The sequence below is a fragment of the Xenopus laevis genome, chromosome 6S (assembly GCF_017654675.1).
Source record: "Xenopus laevis strain J_2021 chromosome 6S, Xenopus_laevis_v10.1, whole genome shotgun sequence".
Taxonomy (NCBI): domain Eukaryota; kingdom Metazoa; phylum Chordata; class Amphibia; order Anura; family Pipidae; genus Xenopus; species Xenopus laevis.
Genome location: NC_054382.1, coordinates 46,635,992 through 46,660,868, shown reverse-complemented (window position 1 = coordinate 46,660,868; position 24,877 = coordinate 46,635,992). Strand labels below are relative to the sequence as shown.

The 24,877-nt window shown below is 38.5% G+C and overlaps 1 protein-coding gene across 7 annotated transcripts in view; it reads right to left on the bottom strand.

Moving 5' to 3' along the window:
• Positions 1-24,877, bottom strand: part of LOC108719991 (trafficking kinesin-binding protein 1) — a 132,845-nt gene that overhangs the window by 63,606 nt on the left and 44,362 nt on the right. For 3 of the 7 annotated variants that reach the window (XM_041567549.1, XM_041567550.1, XM_041567554.1), the window contains exons 1-2: positions 24,144-24,240; positions 19,475-19,669 (exon numbers count right to left, since the gene is read on the bottom strand). The exons of 1 other annotated variant lie outside the window; for it this stretch is intronic. In XM_041567549.1, the coding sequence (XP_041423483.1) occupies positions 19,475-19,669; positions 24,144-24,147 (199 nt within the window). In that variant the 5' untranslated portion in view covers positions 24,148-24,240. Of the gene's footprint in view, positions 1-3,994; positions 4,292-19,474; positions 19,670-24,143; positions 24,241-24,877 lie in introns of those variants that run through there. 3 more of the 7 variants (XM_041567553.1, XM_041567552.1, XM_041567551.1) reach the window with 3 other exon arrangements.

Below are 24,877 nucleotides of genomic sequence, written 5' to 3'. Positions count from 1 at the left end.
AGTAACATTCAGAGGCTGAATGCCAAGTGAGGCAAGTATATAGTTCCACACAGGCACGTGTATATTATTATAACATTCTGACAACCTTATGTCTAATTGCTCTTTAGGAATGGCAAGCAAGGCACTCAATCTTGTTTTCATTTTTCTTCTTTATCTTAAACCTCTTTGCCACAGATTGCTCCTCTTCCCCCCCCCTCCTGTAATCTCAGCCCAGAGCTATAAGTGAGCAGGGAAAGACCGAGGCAGTAAGTGATGTCACACCAAGCTAATACTGCAGCTGCTATTCTTATAGAAAAAGCTTCTAGAGATTTTTAGTCAGGTATGGTAAAACATTCTACAGAATAAATATAGCATTCTAGCTTGCACTATTGCAGCTAATCTATTGGCAATAAAATTCCTCCGTAGCTTTCCTTCTCCTTTAAGTGCTATGGTCAGTTATGACCCCAGAACATGTAAGGGACAACAGAAAATTGCAGAACCCAACAAACTTTTGATATACCACTGTGCAACCTTCTAGGGGAAACCTAGGGCACATACTTTTCACACTAGATTCAGTAATGCACACTGCCCTACAACAATGGTGTATATTTTTGCCTACTGAACACGCACACATAATTTACTTTGCACTTGCACAAACAGTGGACTGGTCCGGAGTCCGGAGTCTGGAAGGGACGAGTGACCAAACGTCATTAACCTTGCTTGCACAGAGCTGGCTGGTTTACAAGCTGAGAAACACACAAGCTCTAAAGCAATAATTAAGACTTACAGGAGAGAATACATGTGTCCTTCAACTGTCCTTTATGTCCACTCACAACTAATATAGCATCAGCTGGGTGCCACATTTATTATGGAGTATATACTGAAAAAATAACAGACACTCCAAGGACTTGTTTGATTTAAAAAAAAAAAAATACATGTATTGTATATTTATGACAGATAAAGGTTTTTTGGCTGAAATGTTGAGTCCAATCTTTATTGAAAAATAATGTGATGCTAGCCACAGCGCATGTGAGATTTAGTGGGGGAGGTGAGTTCCCCAAATTTCCTGATCCTGAAGCTAACTAACCTCCAATAAAATGCACACTTTATGATTATTTTATAGAACAGCACCTAACCTGCTCTCTGGTAAAATTAAAGATGGACGGGAACATAATAATTAAAAGGGGAAAGTCCAGAGAATATTTGATGATGTCACAAACAATTGGGGTCATGCAGGAAATTTATCTGCAAATGCCCATAGCACACTACTAGTTAAACTAAGCATAAAGGTTGGAGATTGGGGAGCACCTTCCATCAATTACAGAAAACGATGTGCAAGGTCAAGTGAATTAACCAAATATGAAGAAGAAAAGAGGCACTTGCGGGCTTTGCCTTTGACAAAGCCCACAATGACTGTAGAACATCTTGAAACGCGCTTCTTGTGGGGGCATCGATCTATCCACCTATTGGGAGGGGACTTTATGTGGGTGAAGGGGTTGGTATCCAAAGTGGATTGAATGGGTGACTTGATCTGTTCCGCAACTTATTACCGGAATATGCCTTAGGCCGCAATATAGCATAGCCGGTAGGCAGGATAGATATCCGGTTACATAATTGATACACACTCGACACTATATTTTAATCATTCATTAAAAGTTATGTTTTATTTTTCACAAATGAGCCTTCGGAAGTAATAGATGGGAAGGTGCAGACATATGGGTCAGATCTCTTTTCTTCTTCATACACTACTAGTTAAACCCTTGATCCATAGATTTCAGGCTGACCTGCACATCAACAGTGAGAGTATAAATATTTTGTGCATCAGATCTTTTTTCCAAGCCTGCATTTTCCTAATGAAACAAAGCATTCTGCTCAGTTATTTTTTCCCCTTTCTAAGGGGTGGTTCACCTTTAAGTTAACTTTTAGTATTTTATAGAAAGGCCAATTCTTTTCAATTGGTTTTCATTATTTATTTTGTATAGTTTTTTTATTTGCCTTATTCTTCTCTTTCCAGTTTTCCAATGGGAGTCACTGACCCCATCTAAAAAATGAATGTTCTGTAAGGCTCCGCATTTATTGTTATTGCTACTTTTTATTACTTATCTTTCTAGTCAGGCCCACTCCTATTCATATACCAGTCTCTTATTCAAATCAATGCATGGTTGCTAGGGTGATTTGGACCCTAGCAACCAGACTGCTGAAATTGCAAACTGGAGAGCTGCGCAATAAAAAGCTAAAAAACTCAAAACCCAAGTAATAAAAAATGAAACCCAACTGCAATTTTTCTCTCTACATCACACTAAAAGTTAACTCAAAGATGAACAACCCCTTTAATAAAGGGCATTTGATAAATATGGGCTCTCAGTCAAAATCAGTGAGTTTTTTTTTAACATTCAGTTTCTCCTCCACTTAAGTTCTACAGGTGTACAGGGAAATGCAATGCATTTTTTAGACATCACATAACACACTGAGAATGGTGACATATAGATGAGCGTGCACAGAGAATACGTATTCAGTAGAGCCTTCCTCTTGAACGCTCATCATCATTACAGGTTGAGTACACTGGGTGCCTAGGGACTCCTGCAGATATCTATTTCTCCTTACTCCCCCAAACACAAGAAGAAGAACTGGAGGAAGGCTTAATGTGTAATAATAAACATTTTTACATTACCTGATAAGTGTCTTTAAAATAGAAAATACTGTATAATAAAGAAGGTATCAAGAAGGTAATACATACAAGTGAAAACTACATTTTTTTGTAAGTAGGAATCATCCTATAGTTTATTATTGGATATCAGACCTTTTTTTCGCATATTATTGCATGGCACATGTAATATGGAGCTGCTGCATTTTTTGCTTCAGCAGCTGCATTCCTTATGCTACAACATTGCACATACTCTATTAACTTTTTTCCCAGGTCAAAAGTATCTAAAAGGAGATGCTGAAGCATATTGTCCAGCAGAACTTTTTTATTAAATGTTTACTAGAGTCACATTTTAGTAATCACAACGGTCAGCATTTGTGTAACTACTATAATGTAACATATGTAAGCGTTAAGGGCCAGGGCACACGCTGCTATTTCGGGAGATTAGTCGCCCAACAACAAAACGCTTCTTCTTTGGCGAATAATCTCCCCGTATTGCCTTCCCTCCGGCTAGAATGTAAATGACAGTAGATGGCAGTCGGAACGCTTCGACCGAAGTTTCCTAATGAGGCAACTTCGAGCGACGTTAGAAAACGAAGTGCTCAGAGTGCCATCCCGCCGGCTATTTCTATTCTAGCTGGCGGAAAGGCAGTTTGGGGAGATTAGTAGAAGAATTGATTTGTCAATGGGTGACTAATCTCCAGAAAAACAGCGTGTGCCCTTACCCTTAGAGTCAGAAAATAAATAAGAACTCTTTTTAATAATTGATCAAGCTGGTTTTGTACTTTCTGTAAGAACTAACTAGTATTCCCGATAAAATCAGACAGTTTTAGAACCCTAAAGTATTTCATAATAGTGACTTTTAATAGGGGCTTTTATTTTATTCTTTAAGGGGGGGGGGATGCCAGGGACAATAACCCAGATTGTACATGGGATTCCTTTCAACTGACATCACAGATAATCTAATTGTGTTTGAGCAAGAGAAACATGGCAAAGGCTGGCCCACTTGCTATATCTCTGACCACTGATTCAAGACACTGCTCGCTTTAAAGCACCATCTTTCCCAGAAGCTATGCCAACAGATATAACACAAAATTTAATTTTATATTGAAGAGTGAATTATTTGGTAGAGCATGGCAGCGTTTTAGTCTCTTCTACCCCACCCTCTCACTGCATAAAAGTGAACATGCGCAAGTTCACATTTCATTCACATAAATTCAGCATGTTACATCTATAAGATTATATATGAAATACAAGTCCAATTTCACACTTTGACTGCATGCTGGGAGCCATATACAGTTGAGGCAGTAAAATCTCACAAGCCTTACATTAAATCACTGGGTAACAGCAGCAGGCACGCAGCATCCTTACCATCTGCATAATCCTCATAACACCAGTCCAGCTTGTAGTAATCCTCAATGAATTTCTGCATAGTCCTTGTCCCTTAATAAAACCAAGAATGGACTTTCCACTGTGTTTTCAGAGGTCAGGTGAAACAAAGCCAAGCCAGCATGCTTTTACCATGAGCCACAATGCAAACAGGGACACAGAATGCTGATGCTGCATGGTGCATATTTATAGGAATTGAGAAAGAAATTGAAGGAATCTTGCAGTAGATTGCATTGGCAGCATGTTCACATAAAGGAGTGGAATCATCTTAGTTGGGAGTTGACACGGCTGCCCTATCAATAAGCTCAGACGCTGACGTCAGGGGCACAGACCACCAACAAATGCCTGCAGCCTTGCTTTTCGCTACTAAACTGGTCCCTGTACATAACTGAGACTACAGGTTGCTATGGAGACTGGCTGTTCATGAAAAGATGCCGAGGCATGCGAGTGTTGAGCAAGCCAGCATTAAAGGAAAACTATACCCCCAAAATGAATACTTGAGCAACAGATAGTTTATATCAAATTGAATGACATATTAAAGAATCTTACCAAACTGGAATATATATTTACATAAATATTGCCCCACATCTCTTACCTTGAACCACCATTTCGTGACTCTATCTGCCTCAGAGATCACCTGACCAGAAATACTAAAAGACTAACTGTAACAGGAAGAAGTGAGGAAGCAAAAGGCAGAACTCTGTCTGTTAATTGGCTCATGTGACCTTACATGTGGTTTGTATGTGTGCACAGTGAATCTTACGATCGCGGGGGGCGGCCCTTATTTTTTAAAATGGCAATTTTCTATTTATGATTACCCAATGGCACATACTACTAAAAAAGTATATTATTATGATAATGGTTCATTTACATGAAGCAGGGTTTTACACATGAGCTGTTTTACTCAGTATCTTTTAATAGAGACCTACATTGTTTGGGGGGTACAGTTTTCCTTTAAACAGAGGGAGGCATTACACACTCGTTACTATAAGACCTTTAAGCCATTGTGAATAAAATGCTTTCTTAAATAATCTTAGACCCTTGGGGTTATATGCATTTTCCTTTGCAAATATATTGCTGGATTTCATTTCTGGGTTCTAAAAAACTTAAATACACAAAATTGAAATAATACATTGCTTAACCCATTGGTGACTGTCACACACATGTAGCCGTTATAGTTCCACTGAAAGGAATGCATTTGCAGTGGCTGTGGTTATATAGGGGCTATAACACTTATACAGGTATGGGATTCGTTATCCGAAAACCCGTTATCCATACTCTGAATTACGGAATGGCCGTCTCCCATAGACTCCATTCTATCCAAATATTCCACATTTTTAAAAATGATTTCCTTTTTCTGTGTAATAATTAAACAGTATGTTGTACTTGATCCATGATATAATTAATCCTTATTGAAAGCAGAACTAGCCTATTAGGTTTATTGATTGTTTACAAGATTTTCTTGGTCCCATACCTGTACAAGTATGGGATCTTTTATCCAGAATGCTTGGAACTTGGAGTTTTACAGATAAGGAATTTTACCATCATTTGGATCACCATACCAAATGTCTATTAAAGACATTTTAACATTAAATAAATTCACCCAAAAGAGGCTGATGTATGCCTCCCAAAGAACATTTGATAAAGGGGAAAAGAATGGGAAAATCTTAGCCTACCTCTCTAAATCACAAACCCCATCCTATACCATTCCATCAATTACCTCCCCCTCAGGTACCATAGTCACAAGTCCCTCCCAGATAGCGGAAGCCTTTGCGATATAGATCAGAATCTATATGCCACCAAAGTCAACTACGCAACAGACCAATTAATGAACTACCTAGATACCATACAATTCCCCCAACTGTCATCAGAAGCAGTCGCCCTCCTTAATGCTCCCATTACCCTAGTGGAAGTACAAGATGCAATAGCTTCTCTTCAATCCAACAAAACACCTGGTCCGGATGGCCTCCCGTCAGACTGGTACAAAGCCTCCAGTGAAATTCTCTCCACCTGGTTACACAAGACTCTAGTACAGGCCACTGAGGAGAACCATCTTCCTTCCTCCTTCAGCGAGGCACTGATATCAGTCATCCCAAAAGAAGGAAAGTACCCTCTTAACTGTGGATCCTACCGACCTATCTCCCTCCTTAACACCGATGCCAAGGTGTTTGCAAAGGTTCTGGCCACCAGACTAAAACAAGCCATAGAGGAAATCGTAGAACCAGACCAAACCGGATTTATGCCCAATAGATCTACTAACGTAAATATTCGAAGGCGCATATAAGAACCTGCATCCAACCCACAGCAACCAGGGTTCACGAATAGTAGTATCGTTGGATGCGGCATTCAACTCAATAGAACGGCTACATCTCTGGGAAATCCTAAGGAAATTTGGCATGGGGACCAATTCATCCGCTGGGTAAAGCTATTATACAAAAAAACAGTAGCAAGAGTCAGATCTAACGACCACCTATCAACTTCACTCAACCTCTACAGGGGCACCCGACAGGGATGCCCATTATCACCATTTCTTTTTGCTCTGGCAGTGGAGACTTTGGCAATCCTTATCCGCCAGGCAAACAATATCACAGGACTTGGGGAGAGTGGAAGAGCGCATCTCACTATATGCGGACAATATACTACTATACCTGGATAACTCGGGTAACGCTCTCTGGACGGTCCTGAGCATAGTGGACCAATTTGGATGATTTTCAGGACTTAAAATTAACAGAGAAATCGAGAAATCAAGCATATTTCCCGTCGACACCAATATTAAACCCAGTTCATTCCATCCCACTCCCCCTGCATCACGGCGAATCGCGCTAAAATTGCCCGTGGAGTTCTACCTTTATAGGTTTATATTTTTTGCGCAGAAATGTTACCCGCTCGCAGCGCTGACAGACTTATCCACGGGAGGCCAGAGTGATACTTTTATATTCTGGCATCCTGGGTTTATATTTGTTTGCCTGTCTTTCCTCTTTGCTTCCTACCAGTTTTGTTTAGATGTGGCAAGGTTGTGGCAGAAACCATTGTTTGGTTTTTGCTGAACACACCTTTCAGCCTATGAGGCAAATTTACTAAGTGGTGAAAATTCGCCAGCGACGCCTTCGATGACAGCACAATACTTCGCCAGTTGAAAATTCGCTCAGACAATGCTAATTCACCAAAATGCGAAGTTTGTCCAGAGCGCTAAACATTGGTGAAGTTGCACTAGCGTTAATTCGGCAAGCAGAGTGAAGTTGCGCTAGCGTTGGCCAATTTGCATACGGTGAGAAGGTAAAGTTGAATGGACATATATGTTGCAGCAAATACACTACATTACACAAGCCCAGGGAACCTTAATAAAAGAAAATAGAGTTGTTATAATGCCCTACACATGAGCCCACTGTATAGTTTATGTGCCATATGAAAAATTTTCAACTAAATTTTGAGGAAGTCCTATCTACTCTTTTGCACTTGGCCTGGTATGAGGTGGCGAAAGCAAGCCTGGGGCAAGAGGTAACGTTCAGTAAAATCTGCATCCTAATGAATTTGCGCAGTAACGTCCCTTCGCCAGAGTGCAACTTCGCCTGGCGATTGAGTGTGAATGCTCGCCAGCGTCAGTCTCTTTCCCTAGCGAAGTTACGCCAGAGCCCGTTAGTACTTCCTGGATGTCACTGATCTCCACACATTCCCCCATTCTCTTCACTGGTTAATTGTGTAGACAGTGCAAGGGGTTGGACATCGGGTCCCCCATTCTGGTGCACAAAACAAGATTCTGAGATGATGCAAGGCTTGCCTTAATAACAGTGTCCACAAAATGGTTCCTGCCTGCTTGCTATAATTATGAAATCCTAGACTGATGGTGTACTTAAAGTTCATTTTGCTTGACTAATGTTATAATATAGGATTTTGAATAATTTTTTTGGGTCACGGGTCCCCTTTAATGAACATTTTAAAACTATGTGTACTTTACTGCAATGACAATATGATGACAATATAATAGTGGGGCTTCTGACTCTATAATTATTAGTTTTAGGCCTGGACCAACTAAGGCCTGCAACTCAGGAAGACTATAAAAAATAAAGCGTGCACAAGGTTTAGTACCAGATCAATCAACAGAGATAAATAAATATGTTGCCAATAAATGCACTGACACATTGGCAAAGTCTGGCAAAGCAAGTACAGGTAAAGGATCTGTTATCCGGAAAAGCTCCGAATTACAGAAAGGCTGTCTCCCATAGACTCCATTTTATCCAAATCCAATTTTTAAAAAAGTATTTCCTATTTCTTTGTAGTAATAAAACAGTACCTTGAATATGATCCAAACTAAGATATAATTAATCTTTATTGAACGCAAAACCAGCCTATTAGATGTATTTAACGTTTACATGATTTTCTAGCAGACTTAAGTATGAAATTATGGAAAGATCCGTTATCCGAAAATCCCCAGTTCCCAAGCATTCTGGATAATGGGTCCCATACCAGTATTTGCATGGGAAATACAACCATTCTGCATCAGTAATGCCAAACAATTTAATACTATATGGCCATCCGTATGTATGGCAGGCAATAATGAATCACAGAACAATACATGCATATAATTATATGAGTAAAGAAAATAAGACAACAAAAAATACACTAAATATGGATATAATTGCAAACTGATATCAAATGCATAGCATGGCAACCTTGATTTTATTCACTCAAGGACAAAGGAGTGGAAGACGCATTGCAGATACTGTAGGACCGCAGCCTGTAAGAGCTGATATAGATAGCCAAGTAATGCAAGGAGAATTGACTTAGACCCATGATCCAACACATACACATCTTCTCATCAGTTACTTAATTTAGCCATTATTTTTTGACTCAGAGCTGCTAAAAAGCATGTCTCAATACAATGTTATTTAGTCACTTTGGAGCTAGGTAATAAACATTTAACATAAATTACTTGCAAATAAAGATAGTTGAAGTTTTGGTTGAACTGCATCACACAACTCTTTGTTGGAAAACGACAGAGATTGTTCCAGTTAATTAATGCAGGGAGGGTCTATAGTTGCTTAGCAATGTGATGTAATGTTTGACCTGTAACCCTGTGTGGTTTTCTTGTGTATGCTCTCTATGAAAAGTTCCTATTGCAGACATGTTATGCTGAAGTCTTTATGCTGAGTTCTATTAAGCAACCAAGTTACTGTTTACACGGAAGTTGGTGTGTCTGTCCTCATTGTCAGAGAAGCTGCACATGCAGTTCAGATCAGCTCTCTGCTAACACTCTTCACCTCGTTTTGTTCTGCTCTGCACATAATGTGCGGTGAGTGGATGCATCACGGTATGGCAAAGCAGTTTCTTTCTTACTATTGAAATTCACTTTTTTGGATTCAGCGAAACCCCGAATCCTTCGAGAAAGATTCGGCCGAATACCGAACCGAATCCGCATATGCAAATTAGGGGTGGGAAGGGGAAAACATGTTTTACTTCCTTGTTTTGTGACACAAAGTCACAAGATTTCCCTATCTGGCCCTGATTTGCATATGCAAATAAGGATTTGGTGTGGCAGGGAAACCCGAATCCTGATGAAAAAAGCCTTATCCTGACCGAATCCAGAAAAGATTCCTGGATTCGGTGCATCCCTATTTCTTACACTGCTATTTTACTAATGGCATAGAACAGTACAATTTTCTTTCACCTTTTCATTAGCAAGAATAGCTGCAATCAAATGAAACCAAATGAAACTAGCAACCATGCACTGATTTGAATAAGAGACTGGAATATGAATAGGAGAGACCTGAATAGAAAGATGAGTGATAAAAATAGCAATAAGAGGAGTGACCCCATTTGAAAGCTGTCGAGAGTCAAAAGAAGGCACATAATTAAGAAACTATAAAAAAAGAAATTAAGACCAATTGAAAAGTTGCTTCAAATTAGCCATTCTATAAAATATTAAAAGTTATCTTCAAGGTGAACCACTCCTTTAAAGGAAAACTATACCCCCCAAACAATGTAAGTCTCTATAAAAAGATATTGCATAAAACGGCTCATATGTAAAACCCTGCTTCATGTAAATAAACCATTTTCATAATAATATACTTTTCTAGTAGTATGTGCCATTGGGTAATCATAAATAGAAAATTGCCATTTTAAAAAATAAGGGCCGCCCCCTGGGATCTCAGTACTCACAAACATACCAACAAACCATACATGTAAGGTCACATGAGCCAATTAACAGACAGAGTTGTGTCTTTTGCTTCCACATTTCTTCCTGTTACAGTTAGAATTGAAGTATTTCTGGTCAGGTGATCTCTGAGGCAGCACACAGACCATCACTAAATGGTGGCTCAAGGCAAGAGATGTAAAAGGGCAATATTTACTTAAATATATATTCCAGTTTGGTAAGATTCTTTAATATGCCAGTTAATATGATATGAACTATCTGTTGGTTAAGTGTTCATTTTGGGGGTATAGTTTTCCTTTAAGGTTTTAGGGGCATTATTCGCCCTAATCAGCATCACACATCAGCATAATAGCACACCATAGGCTTTAGGGTTACACAGAATAAATAAGCTTGTGCTATAAGCACGCTTCCTATCACCAACCTACAAATCCTTGATAGCATAATTGCTCAATCTGATAATAGCCTCACTTGCCAGCTTAATATATTGATGTGTGTGTATACATTTCACAGACTAAATTTTTTTTTAATACAAAGAGATTGCAAGTCAACATTTGGCTGTATTTATCATTACATACAGGAAGATTAACTAGCTCCTCATAACATAGGGTGTAGCTCATATGGACTTTAGATTGTAAACTCCACTGAGACAATGACTGGTGTGAATAATGAAAAATCTCTATAAAGCGCTGTAGACTATGTTGGGGCTACATAGCTAAAATAATAATTATAAGACCAGTATTAAATGTCTTTGTACTTAGTATAACAGTGCAACAAACTGTAACCTGCAGCACCTTAATACCCCTCTGAATTGTGTCTGTATGTTACCCTGCCATTTAGACTGTGTGGTGTTTATACAAATGGCCTGTAGATGTCACTGTGCCCAGACTTATACTATGCATACTTCCTGACAGCTTAAAAAGTGAAAGTTACTGTTATGTAATGGCTGCTCGAGAGCCTGCTAATAAAGCGCTGTTATACTCTCCTCATCCTCGGCTACCCAAAACATAAATTCATGACGAGATGGCTTTTCTACCTCTGCAGCAGCCTGCACCTTTTCATCCAAACCCTGCTGAGCCTACCATACCTTTTACAGCTTGGATTCGTATGTTTGAAAATTACTGCTGACCAAGGGGAGATTTCTGCTGCTAGAAAGCGGGCTTTACTTATTCACTGCTTGGGAGCAGAGGGAGAGCGTATATTCTTTACATAACCATTACCTGATGATACTTATCAAACTGCTCTTACTGCTATAAAGAACTTTTCCGTGCCAAGAGTAAATGTGGTTGCTAAAAGATATAAATTCTGCCAACGTGGACAATGGCGAATACACACAACAATTTGTAGCAGCTTTGAGAGAGCTGGTTGTTACCCGTGAGTTTGGGAATCCAACAGATGAAATGCTAAGAGACCAAATAGTGGAAAAAACAAACTCACCTCGCATTAGAGAGAGACTGCTCCTGGAGCAGGATTTAACCCTTGCAAAGGCTATTACAGTTGCTAGCCAAATTGAAACAGCAGTAGCAGAGGCTAAAACTCTCAGTCAGGAAACTGCTGGGAATGTACAGATTGTGAATTCAGAACTGTGGCCTAATAATGCACAGTCACAGTCAAAATAAAGTGCTAAGGAAAGGGATTCACCTACACTGCAAAACCATACAGCAAATATAAATAGAAAATACTGCTTTCGCTGTGGTTCAACACAACACACTGCAAATCATGTTACATGTCCTGCAAAAGCTAAACGGTGCCGCAAATGCACAAAAGTAGGACATTTTGCCAAGATCTACCGTAGTTCTGCTAAAGATGTTCATGAAGTCACTACTACAAATGTAACAGTATTAAGTGTGGATAAAGCTCGTACATTTATTCCAGACAAGTTTATATGCACTGTCAGTGTCAGTACTGCTTCTTCTGACAAGGGACACTCTATTAACCTGATGCTTGATACAGGTTCAGCTGTGTCTATACTACCAAAGGATATTTTCTTGAAACACTTTGCAAAAGATCTGCTTGTTGCACCTGCCCTGAAACTGGTCAGTTACTTAAAGGATCCAATCCCTGTACTTGGTGGCTTGCCAATTTGAATCAAATACTGCAAAATGTGACTTTTACATTGTGAATAAGGGTACTGCTATACTTGGAAGGTATCTATTTGCTGCATTAAACCTACAATTAGTTGATGGTCTCATTACTACATCACCAGAGCCTGCCACACAGCCAGTGTCTAAAATTTCACCACAAAGCAACACTTCACTGGGTTGTGCAAAGAAGTTGCAACCATATGTAAAACCAGTACCATTTCCTTATTCAGCATGGGAAAAACTTGCTATTGATATTGTCGGTCCTTTTACAGATGCTCCTATAAATTGCAGATTTGCTGTAATCTTGATAGACTATTACAGTAAATGGCCTGAAATTGCATTTGTTTCTCATAACATCAGCTACAGTAATAACATTTCCGTCTACAGACTTGAGCAGAGAAGGTGATCCAAAGGAGTTAATATCAGACAACGGACCACAGTTTGTCTCATACGAGGTTGAATCCTTTCTGAGAGATAGGAATATTGTGCATAGGAAATCTTCAGTGTATTACCCACAAGCAAATGGAGAAATCAAGCAATTCAACAGAAGTCTGAAAAAGCACTACAGACAGCAAATCTTACTGGGAGATCTTGGAAAGTATTTACAACAGAGGTCATAAATAACTACAGAGCAACGCGCCATGCAACAACCCAATCATCTCCAGCTGAATTATTACATGGCAGACAGATGCACACTAAGTAACATGTTGCAACTTCCACAAAATACTGTGCCTACAAAATCATCTACTGCTGACATTGTGAAACGTCAACAAGCCAAATGCAAGGCTTATACTGACAGAAAACCTGGTGCAAGAGAAGTACACTTTCAGCCTGGATCTTAAGTCAGAATTAAGAAACCAGGAATACTGAAACAAGGACAATCTAAATTTACTACACCACTTGAAGTGAGACGCCGATACCGTACTGTTAAAACCTTGATCGCAGACGGTCTGAAAATCTTTTGTTGCACTATATACTAAAGTATTAAGAATGTTTTACTATCTACACAGGTCTTAACTAGATATTCAATTATCAGCGGTAGCAAACACTTGACTATATACATCAATCTGAAATAGTGGGAAATTGACTGGATGAATCTGGTTCCAAGCAAAGTAGGTGTAACGCTGTCAAAACACTACCAAAAATACTTTCCAGATACTCTCAGAAAGAACAGTTAGATTTGTAAGAGTCTCTCGTGGCTGAGCTTTTACAATATATAGCGTTAGATGCTGCTGAACTTTAACTCTCAAACTTTAGTACTGTATAAATGGACAAAGTGCCAATATTTTCTCTAAGTACAACGGATGTAATACAGGATATGGGATCCGTTATCCAGAAACCGGTTATCCAGAAAGCTCCAAATTACGGAAAAGGTTGTCTCTCATAGACTTCATTGTAGCCAAATAATCCAAAATTTAAAAATGATTTCCTTTTTCTCTGTAATAATAAAACAGTACCTTGTACTTGATCTGAACCAATATATAATTAATCCTTATTAGAAGCAAAACAAGCCTATTGTGTGTATTTAATGTTTACAGGTTTTTCTATTAGCATTAATGTATGACGATCCATATTACGGAAAGATCCATTATCCAGAAAGGCCCAGGTCCCAAGCATTCTGGATAACAGGTCTCATACCTGTATAGCAAAGATTACACAGTACACAGTGTCTCAATCACTCACACACTTTGCATCTTGTTCAAGAATGAGAAATGGGTCCATAGATTTTAATTCAATTCCACATACCATGAATATGCATCAGAGCAATAGTTATTCACTATATACTGTTTATTAAACATAATTATACTAGCTAAATGTTACATTCTTCATTGTAACACTGAAGGCTTACTAGATAAAATGTTACTGTATATATCAAATGCATGTTTATCAATGATCATTCTTAAAGCAATTTATAGTTCAAGGTCTAATACCTTCCATATTGCAGTGATAAAGCAGAATATGTAACTATATTTCATTTAAAGTTCACATCCAATTTGAGTTTCAAAATTTAACTTGGAAGTGTTTTTTTTTATTCTAAAATATTTAACTGCAGTTCTTGTGTTGTTGCTCTACAACCTAATTTTCTATTAATGATGTAACATTAGGTACATAAGGTTATTATAACTGACATACAGACATCTGATTCCCATTGCAAATCATGGCCACAATGGCTTACAACCTGGGCTGTATTTGGCACATGGTAAGGATATGTCTGATGATGATGTAGGAACCTGCTCTGGTAAAGGCCTGTAGGCAAGCATTTGACATTACTATATGGAAGATAAAAGATCATTGGAAGAACAAATCAGCTGAAGAATATCCAGAAGTTAGGTTTGAGATGTAAGATGTAGCATAAGTACTTTGTACGTAAAGGTCAGGATTTTTGTACTTTGTACGTAAAGGTCAGGATTTTTAATTTTTATACAACAGGGTATAGCTATTCAGTGCAGGCACGCACAGAAATGCAGCAGAGGCGATCTGGCAATAGCATTTTGGCAGTAGTAGTAGAAACACATATTTATAAAGTTCAAACATATTTAGCAGCACTGTAAAATAAGAAAAGTTTGAAGCCAACTTTTCTAGCAGCCTCTTTTCCTTTCTGCTAGTTAAAGACACCACAAAAGAACATTAGAAAGTTGTTGCCCTTGTTAAATACTTTTAGATGTTTAGCTGCAACACATAGAAAGTGACTTCATGCAAGTGGGAACTGGTTAGCAAGTGTGAGATGCTACTGATATGGGGTCTGTTAGCACTTGTACTGACAAGCACGCAAAACTGGGCTCTCATGCGTTAAGTATTAAATCGCTCAGTCGAAGGGGAACGCAGGAAGGAACACATTTAAGGAGCTGTATTGACACAGGCGCATGTAAGTGCCGAGCACAGGTGGAACATAGCACGTTGCGTTCCACCTACATTCGGCATAGCACCGAGCCAGCCAAGCACCCTAGCCGGCGAGGCACCCAATAGGCTCGTGCGTTTAGTGAAAAAAGGACGATCGAGTGAAAAGGACGCATGCATGCATGGAGACGCCGGCCAGAGCGCCCGAGACAGGCCCAGACAAGGGGGTAGGGTGCTAGGGTGCCCACCCAGATTTGCACCCTAGGCACGTGCCTACTCTGCCTACCCCTAGTTCTGCCCCTAGTTCTGGCGCTTGTTTGGCACTTACATGCGCCTGTGTCAGTACAGGGTCAATTAAAAGAGCTGGGTGCATTCCTTCCTGCTCTCCCCTTCTGCTGATCACTTTAAATGGAATGCAGGGGAGCACAGGTTTGAGCACTCATCAGTACTAACCCTTATTTGGAAATTAGGATATTTATTGCCCAAGGTTAAAGGAAAACTATACGCCTTTATAAAAAACATATCACATTAAACAGCTCATATGTAAAACCCTGCTTCATCTCAACAAACAATATTCATATTTTTAGTAGTATTTGCAACTGAGTAATCATAAATAGAAAACTGCTATTTTAAGAACTAAGGCCACCCCCCTGGGATCATTTAAGATTCACTGTGTTCACAAACAAACCAAGAGCACACATACAAGTTAGGTCACATTAACTGGACAAAGTTCTGTCTTTTACTCCCACACTACCTGTTACAGTTAGAGCTGCATTATTTCTGGCCAGCTGAGGGAGAAGAAAGATGTAAAAGGGCAATATTTACTGATATTTACTGTGGCTTGGGAAGATATGATATAAACTATTTGTTGGTTAAGTATTCATTTTGGGGAAAAGACTTTCCATACCATAACATTAAGGGCTCATTTACTAAATCAAATTTTGTTTTTTTTCCCCCATGAATCTTGAGAAATTTGTGGTTTAACTATATTTCTAAAAAGCTCTAAAAATCAGAGATGTATTAAGTGTTTAAACCATGAAAACCTCTAAGGCAAAACATTGCCAAGTAAAAGTTTTCAAAGTGCTACAGAAGTCAATGTGAGCTGCGCTGATCCTATTGGACCTCTTAAAATCAATTCATACTTTTAGAGGTTTTCAGATTTTTTATTCAAAAGAAATTGTCAAAATATTCTGAAGAATTCAAATTCACAGAAGTTTTCAAGCTCTTCGTATTTTTACCAGACCTTTCAAAGCTTTTTTTGCTTGTACTTTTTATATTCGGATCTTGGGGAAGCTCATTTATCAAAATTTGAATTTCGAATTCATGTGAATTAATTTTAACTCGAATAAATTCGAATATACTCGATATTCGATTGGTGGGTTATTTAAAAAGAAATGTAATATCTAAAACTCAGTGTTACCGACCCGAATTCTAAGCGAATTCGACTAAACTCGAATTGAGTTTTTTTCTCTGAAAAAAATCTTGAATATCAGGAAGGCTAGTAAACATCTTCATATTGGTCACTGGACCTCTCCCATTGACTTACACATTTTTAAAGAGGCAAGGTTTGATAAATCTCGAAATTTAACTTGAATTAAAATTTGAATCGAGTTTTGACCCAAAAAAAAAAAAAAAAAAAATCAATTCCACCCTTAATAAATCTGCCCCTTAATAAATTCAATGACAATCGTGGTTTTCGAGTTTGTGAGTTTAGTTGTGGTTTCAAAAACCACTAAAATCCGACCTTTAATAAATAAGCCTCCATAATTGCTGCATAACCACAGGAAAATGTAAGTCAATTTCTCACAATTAAGCCTAATTGACACAAGTAATAGGTTTTATCTTAATGTTATGCTATGCAAAGACTTTTTAGGGAGATGTTACCCAAGTTATGAAGATTTAACCAAGGGCAACAAATCTCACTGTGTGCCATAACCTTTAGAGAGTCCTATATAAGCAAACAATTATTTTTTTAATGATTTCCTTTTTCTCACGTATAATAAGTAGAGATGCACCGAATCCACTATTTTGGATTCGGACGAACCCCCGAATCCTTTGTTCAAGATTCATCCGAATACCGAACTGAAACCTAATTTGCATATGCAAATTAGGGGTGGGGAGGGGAGAACATTGTTTACTTGTTTGTTTTTTGTGACAAAAAATCATGTGATTTCCCTCCCCTCCCTTAATTTGCATTTGCAAATTAGGATTCGGTTCGGCCGGCTGAAGGATTCGGCCGAATCCTGCTGTAAAAGGCCGAATCCTGGCCAAATCCAGAACCGAATCCTGGATTCGGTGCATCCCTAGACAGTATTGTTTTGTGATCCAAATTGTAGAAAGACCCACTTACCTGGAAAATCCTAGGTCCCATGCACTTCAGATAAAAGATCCCATACACAAAATCTTTACTGCATTCATGTTAACTGTATTAATTAAAAAAGTACTAAAATGCTTTTCAGAGCAGCAAAAATAGTTCTCACCAGCTAGCGAGCGTAGTGCACAATCCATTCTGTGACAAGGTATAACGGCTTTTTCCATATTTCAAAATGAAGCAAGGTTTGACTTTCACTAGCTGTGCAAATAGCATTCAGTGTTCTGTAGACTCTTGTATAAACAGAGGCATTTGTGTACAGTAATCAGTGTTTGTTTTGGGGAAAGCCACTAGAAGGGAAATGTTAACGTTTGTCTTTAAATACTTTTAAAGAACATCAACTAGGTTATTTTCTTAAAATATTTTTTACAGTGGATATTTATATGGATATAATATATAAATGTATTCTTTCTATTACTTGCATAAACATATATGGGCATTTTTAAAGGCATATTTATCAACGGGTGAGCATTCACTTTCACCCATTGATAAATACTCTTTTAAAATCCCATAGAAAAGAATGAAGAGTGGCCGAATTTTACTCTAGAGGACTATGGTGATCCTCTAACTTCTTTGATAAATATGCCCTATAGACTCATTACTGACAGTTTAGTGTCTCAGACATATAAATAAAAAGGGATCATGCAGAGTAAAAATGGGAACACGTTGAGTACATATGCCCTATATATTGGTATGATTTATTACCTCTTATACAAATATAGAAAGTGGTTCAAGTTGAAATTATGCTGAGACACAGCTATACAGCTATATGACCAACAAAGTTCAGCTAGTACATTAAAAGCGCAGTATATTGCCTTGTTCAACATGAGCTTAATCAAAACGGCTTGTGCTACACATTCTTTTTGCCTGTTGTTTGAATCATGAAAGATCTGTGGTTTTCACCATTTATTTAAGTTAAACAGGTCAAACAGGCAAATGCTTGGTCCGTTTTGCCCTGTTTAACTTATATGAGAACTAATAATTAATGTGGCTAAAAATGTCATATTTTATATACTGAACATATTGCAGAAGCCTAAAGTTTCAGCTTCTCAATAGCAGCAATGATCTAGGACATTAAACTTGTCAAAGGGGGTCACCATTTTGGAAAGTGTCTGCGACACTCACATGCTCAGTGGGCTCTTAGCGGCTGTTGCTTAGCTTAGTTTAAGGGTCATCACAAATTATCATGTAGAAAATGAGGTTGGTCTGTAATCAAAGGCTGAGGCTACAATAGTAGTTGCACTGGTTTCTCTGATGCCATGTAGTAATTATCTGTATTAAGTACTAATGAGCCTTATATTGTGACACTGATATTCTATGTGTACTAAATATTTTGAACCGGTACCTAAGTTTAGTAAGTGACAGCAGCACAGAGCATGTGCAGTGAATCAGCAGAAAAGCAAATGGGAGCTACTGGGGCATCTTTCGAGACACAGATCTTCCTTGTTAAAGGGCTGTGGTTTCCTTGGGCTGGTACAGAAGCTCACAACATAAAGTACAACATTTTCTAGACTACTTATTAAGTAAAGTTTTAGTTCTTCTTTAAAAATAATTAAAGTGCTTGTACAACCCTAGGCCCCCTCCAGAGGATAGCATTACGGACCCCTAATAAATTGCTTTTGCAGTACCTGTGATTAAAAGCACAGCAGTCTTACCATTCCATTAAAAGTGTAGTTTGCCTTAATGATATTACTATAGACAGTGTTTTGTTTGTAATTTTGTAGACAATTTACACTTTTGTTGTACAGCTGGCAAACTAGAAATTGTAATAGCTATCACTGGCCTTGAGTTGGAATTTTCCAAATTAAGAGCATCAGTAACATACTAAATGTTTATTTAATGGTGAACTAACCCTTAAACAGTGAAATAGATAAAAAAAAATAACATTACAAGCAACTACTAAACCTGTAGACACTCTTATTAGATACAAAATCAAACAATAAGGTTAACAATAATGGATATTCCCATGTCCAGTAAAACCTTGAATCAGAAAAAAAAAACAATTAGAATTATTTACTCACTGAAGTATTTTAGAGTCTCTTCAATTTGTTCAGTAGTCAGGTCAATGTTAGCATCTGGAGAAATAAGTGGTGTTTGGAGCCAGTCGTCGTGGTCATACCCATAGATAGTATCAGCTCTTAGCTTGTAATGGGGCAGTTGCTCTTCCAGCAGACTGATGATTTCAACTTCTGGAAGGTCAGTACTGTTGCACACATCTGTTGAACAAATCGTAAGTGTATTTAGATGAAGTGTCACATCACATCTCATACTTATCCAACTGCCAGGACCTCAGTCAGTGATCATTTGGCAAAACTCTATGCTTTTGAACACTTTTATAATTTTCCAGCTAAACTGATAATCAGAGAACTGGCATTCCAGCTCTGGGAGTCACTCAGATTTATATACCAGTCTTGGGCTCAGCTACGGGTCCTGGTCAAGAAGCAACATGCTGTTGGAGCTTAAAGCGAAACGGACTTATTATAGAAACGTGTCTGTATCAATTAAGAGATGCTGCACACAAAATATTTGCAGCCATAAGCCCCCCAAAGCTGCCCACTAATCATTAGCATATCTGTCCCACTTCACTGAAAAATTCGCCAATGGGCATTTTTACGCACAACAATTTTTCTTGCTCTAAATGCATTAAAGTCAATGGCCGTTTTTTCTTTTGGTGACTTTTTTGTCCTAATGCATTAAAGTTAGTGATGGGCGAATTTATTCGCCAGGCACGAATTCCCGTGATTCGCCACCGGCGAAAAAATTTGCGAAACCGCCGCGAGAATTTGCCGGCGTAAAAAAAAAATAGACGCCGGAACCGTTTCACGAATTTTTCGCCATTTTGCGAGTTTTTTTCTTATGGTGACTTTTTTCTCCAAATGCATTAGTCATTGGGCATTTTTTCACGGTGAATTTTTCTGTAACAAAAATATCTGCACATTGCGCGAATCCATAACTGGCGAATATGCGCTCATCAGTACTGCCCACAGCCCAGTGAACCTTCGTAAAGGCGACCAGAGACAAGCCAGGCACAAACTTCTGCTCTTGCGTGCATGCGCGGAAGCAAAAATACACAGAGGCAATAGAAGAGACAGTCAGAGAGAGGGGACCGGACATTGGGTAGGCGACAGAGAAGGTACGTGCCTGGCGCCACCCAGCTTTTGCGCCCTAGGCATGTGCCTACTCTGCCTACCCCTAGTTCCGGCCCTGAAGGTGACTCTCTGACACAGCTAAGGCATCTTCTGAAGTTGTTTCAGTTGTGTTGGAGGGTTGCTTCACTAAGGTTCACTGGGCTGGGGGCAGCTTTGGGGGCTTTTAGCTGCAAATATTTTGCATGCAGCATCTCTTCAACGATACGGATGCGCACCTATCATTTTTAATATTAATGTGTCTGTATTGCTTTAGTTACCATAGCTGGGCCCTAGTGAAAATTCCCAGCTGTGAGGTTGGCACCTTTGGAAGGTACTGTGGGAACTACAGTTGTTGGGGTACATTTATTAGAGTGAAACCACAGTGTGTCTGCTATATTACTTCACTCTAATAATTTCTTTGGAATTTGGGGGGAATATTTATTAATAATTCCATAGAAGTGTATACAGAGTGGATAAATTTCAGTTTGCATGTCACCCATTGATATTTGATAAATAAGCCTCCTTTATGAAACAGTAATATAGTCAGGAGCAGAAGTGCAGAGAATAGTAAAGGGCAGACATGATGCTTTCAATAGCAATTGTAAATAAGCTATCTGCAACTGTAGCACTCTTTAGCAAAAGTTATGCCTCAAATAATAATACCTTAGTCACTTTCCCTGTGACCTATTGCTGTCAAATCAAGCAGGACGCCAGATCTCTGGCTAAGAGAACAGCACTAAAATAAGAAGCCTTTAGAGCCAGCCTTATATACTGAAGAGGAAAATTATAACTTTAGTGACCCCTTCCCTGCTCTGCTCACTTTCTGAGACCATGCTCTAGTCTGCCATTGAGTAGGAGAAACAGCCTGTCAGAAAGCAGTTCGATCCTAAAGTGCTGGCTCTTTCTGAAAGCACATGACCAGGCAAAATGACCTGAGATGGCTGCCTACACACCAATATTACAACTAAAAATAATACACTTGCTGGTTCAGAAATTAAATTTTATATTGTAGAGTGAATTATTTGCAGTGTAAACAGTGTAATTTAGAAATAAAACCATCATAAAAATCATGACAGAATCCTTTTAACTGGCTTACTGCTAACTGCTATTTTTTTCAGTATACATGACATCATTCCATTGATTTGCAGACATTTGTAGAGAAATATTACACTCCACTTTCCATTCTAAGCAAAATATGTAGAATTCAGACCAAAATTCTTCATGTTACAGTTCAACTGCAGATTTCTTAAATAAACAGAATCGTTCTTAAAAGCAATGCAGTAACAATGTGTGTTTAAATAGGGAGGCTACAGAAAGAGCAGTTTGCATAACTTAAATACCAGAGAATGCAGACTGTATTTACAGACCCTGGCAGTACAGAGATCCCAAGAGGGAAACATTTCCATGTAAAATGTCAGATCATATGGCAAAGCAGATATCGACTGCATCAGAGCTGTCCTTCAGCGGCATTGAGGGCAGGAAAAAACACACGGTCAAGCTCAATATAACACTTATAGTGAAAATGTTGATTTATTTATTTAACAAATACAGACTTTTTGTTTAGGGCCTGGGCTTAAAATAGTGTTACACCTTAATTGTACACTAAAATGGCATGCCAGTTAAAATACATGTGACTCGATTAAGGCATCATTACTCCAGCATTTTGCCCTTGTTTAATTCATAAAGAAAACCCATAACTTTTGTAAGTTTTGTAAGTCTATGCTTAATGCCTTAACATTGCGACATCCCCACCTATAGTATACCTATCAAATACATGTAGAATACAAACAAAAATGCTTCTGTTAATGGCATGCTAACAATAGCAATTGCAGATCATGGGAAGTGTGTAATTAAGGGAACACGATGGACTGAACAGGTAATTTTTTTCATGCAAGGACGTACGGGGAAGTGCTTGAAGCATACATACTTGACATAATTGCTAAATACATACACATATCTAATTTCCTTGGAAACCCAGAGGTCAAACAGAGAGGTTATTACTGAATCAATCCCTCATTGTGATCCCATCCACATATCTCCCAACATATTGGAAATAGAAAACGGGATAAAAAGATTTGCTGCACGTATGCAACCATGCCCATTTCTGTGGCCACACCCCCTAATTATTATTTTCATTTTACAAAATTTGACAAGTTATGAACACATTTCTGTGGTGTTTATGTGTTATTACAGTTTTGCTAATGAAGGTGAATTGCCCTTTAAACCGCAAGTCACAGTTTTCTCAAGAGACCCGATTATCTTAAATGGTTACAATTGTTTCTTTGCTTATATTAAATTGTTACAAAAGTTTCAAAGTGAAACGGCCACACATGCTGTGCTCTCTGCCAAAAGCCAATTAAGTATTAGAAACATTGGTTTTTCTGTCTGTTCAGTGCAGGAGATCAAAGAGAAAGTCGGGTCATTTCAGTAACAATCGAGGACTAAGGGTTGAGCTGTCAAAATCTGGGACTGTCCCACGAAAAATGGGACAGTTGTGAGGTATACATCCATTCCAGCTAGAAACAAGAAAAGATTTGATAGTTTAACTTGTTTTTACAGTAAAACTGGTTGTTTGGAAGCAAACTAAGCAAATCCAGTCAAGTCTAAATTTTGCATCTTCATTAAAATATCCCAAAGGATTTAGCTCAGGTAGTTCCCAACTACAACCCCATTTCACCCCACTATTAAGGCTCATCATTGATGTAGTGACGTTATTTTTAATCAGCACATTTGAAGCCAGGGGAATTGGTTCCACTACACATCGATAATGGAGCGAGACGACCTCTCCTCGTTTGTAATCTAAACAAAGCACATTTTGCACATAAATTTCCCTTTTTATTGAAAGATTCCAATAAAACAGGCTGTCTCTGCATATCCTTATTGGAAATCCCTGCACTACACTGATAAGTACTAATAAGGGCACAGCAACAAAGTACTTGGGATATGATCAGCAGCCATGGCTGCACTTTAGAACTCAGTTTGGGAGCTTAATCTATTGGACATTTAACAAAAATGTAAATGTTTGCAGCAAATGTGGTCTCCTTTCAGAGATTCCTGCTATTTCTAAAATAAAAGACAAAAGAGAGTCTTGTCCATTCCAAAACCGCCGGTACTGTTCCATATAAAAACCTGTTCAACTTGATCAGCAGCTAAGCACAATTTAAGAAAAATTACAAAGACCTGGAAATCCCAGTCATTTCTACAAAACACTTTAAAGTAATGAGACCTGTAATTTCACTGAAATGCTTCAAGCCCTGCAGAGAGTTCTAAATTAAACACAAGCTGCCGGCACAGCCTTGCAGATATAAATTACAGGGCAAGTGCAGAATACATTACGTATGGGCAGCCTGCAAAAACCTTCAGATATTAGAGGATAGTGGGAGTTGTAGTTTTAGATCACAATTTATATTGTGGAATTGCTCTGTTAGCAGCAGATGCCTTTAAAGCGCAGCCATACCTTTGAATGCCCACTTCAAATAATACATGAAATTACTGCAGATCTTTTAATTGTGCGTAATGAAATCACATTTCCAGTTTTTACTTCTATTAGTACTTTACTTACTCATTTTGTGTTTGGGTTTTCCTGTGGCCTCTGTTCAGTTAAGTAGTTACATTTTCCCTCTGGCTGGAATATCCAGTCCTCTGTCCAGGACAGACACTTGCTAGCACTGCTGCGAGTGCCGAGTCTGGCTGTCACATGTGCCTATGAATTTACTGACTAAACATAGCTTGAACAAAGCAAGATCACTGACAGGGCCTTGCTGATCCAAAATTTCACTCCCAACTAAGAATGGCTGCCCTTTCACAGGCTGCCAGCTTCATAAAATTGCCAGCAGGCCTGTACACCAGTGCATAAAGTAAAATGAGGACAGAGCCCACGGTGACATTTAGGAAAGCAGAAATCTTTTTCATTACAACTCTATAAGTATAAGTAACTTAATATTTTTTCACATTTGATTCACATTATCAATGTTTTAAACATAATTACATTATAGTTCCAAAGCTCTCCTAGCAAGAAAATATTCTTGCATAGTATAAGTAAGAAATCTATCTTTTAACATACTCAAAAAAGTACCAAAAATACAGTGGAACCCCCATTTTATGTTTTTAAGGGGGGGGGGGAATAGCAGGAAACCCAGGAAAATGTAAAATCAAGGAAATTAATTCTGCATTATATATTGGTGGAACCACTGAAGATCGGTGTAAAATGCAGGAAAACATAAAATAAGGTTACGTTAATATGAGGTTTCACAGTATCTTTGTAAAAACACACCTGCCAAGAAGAATGCTATTATT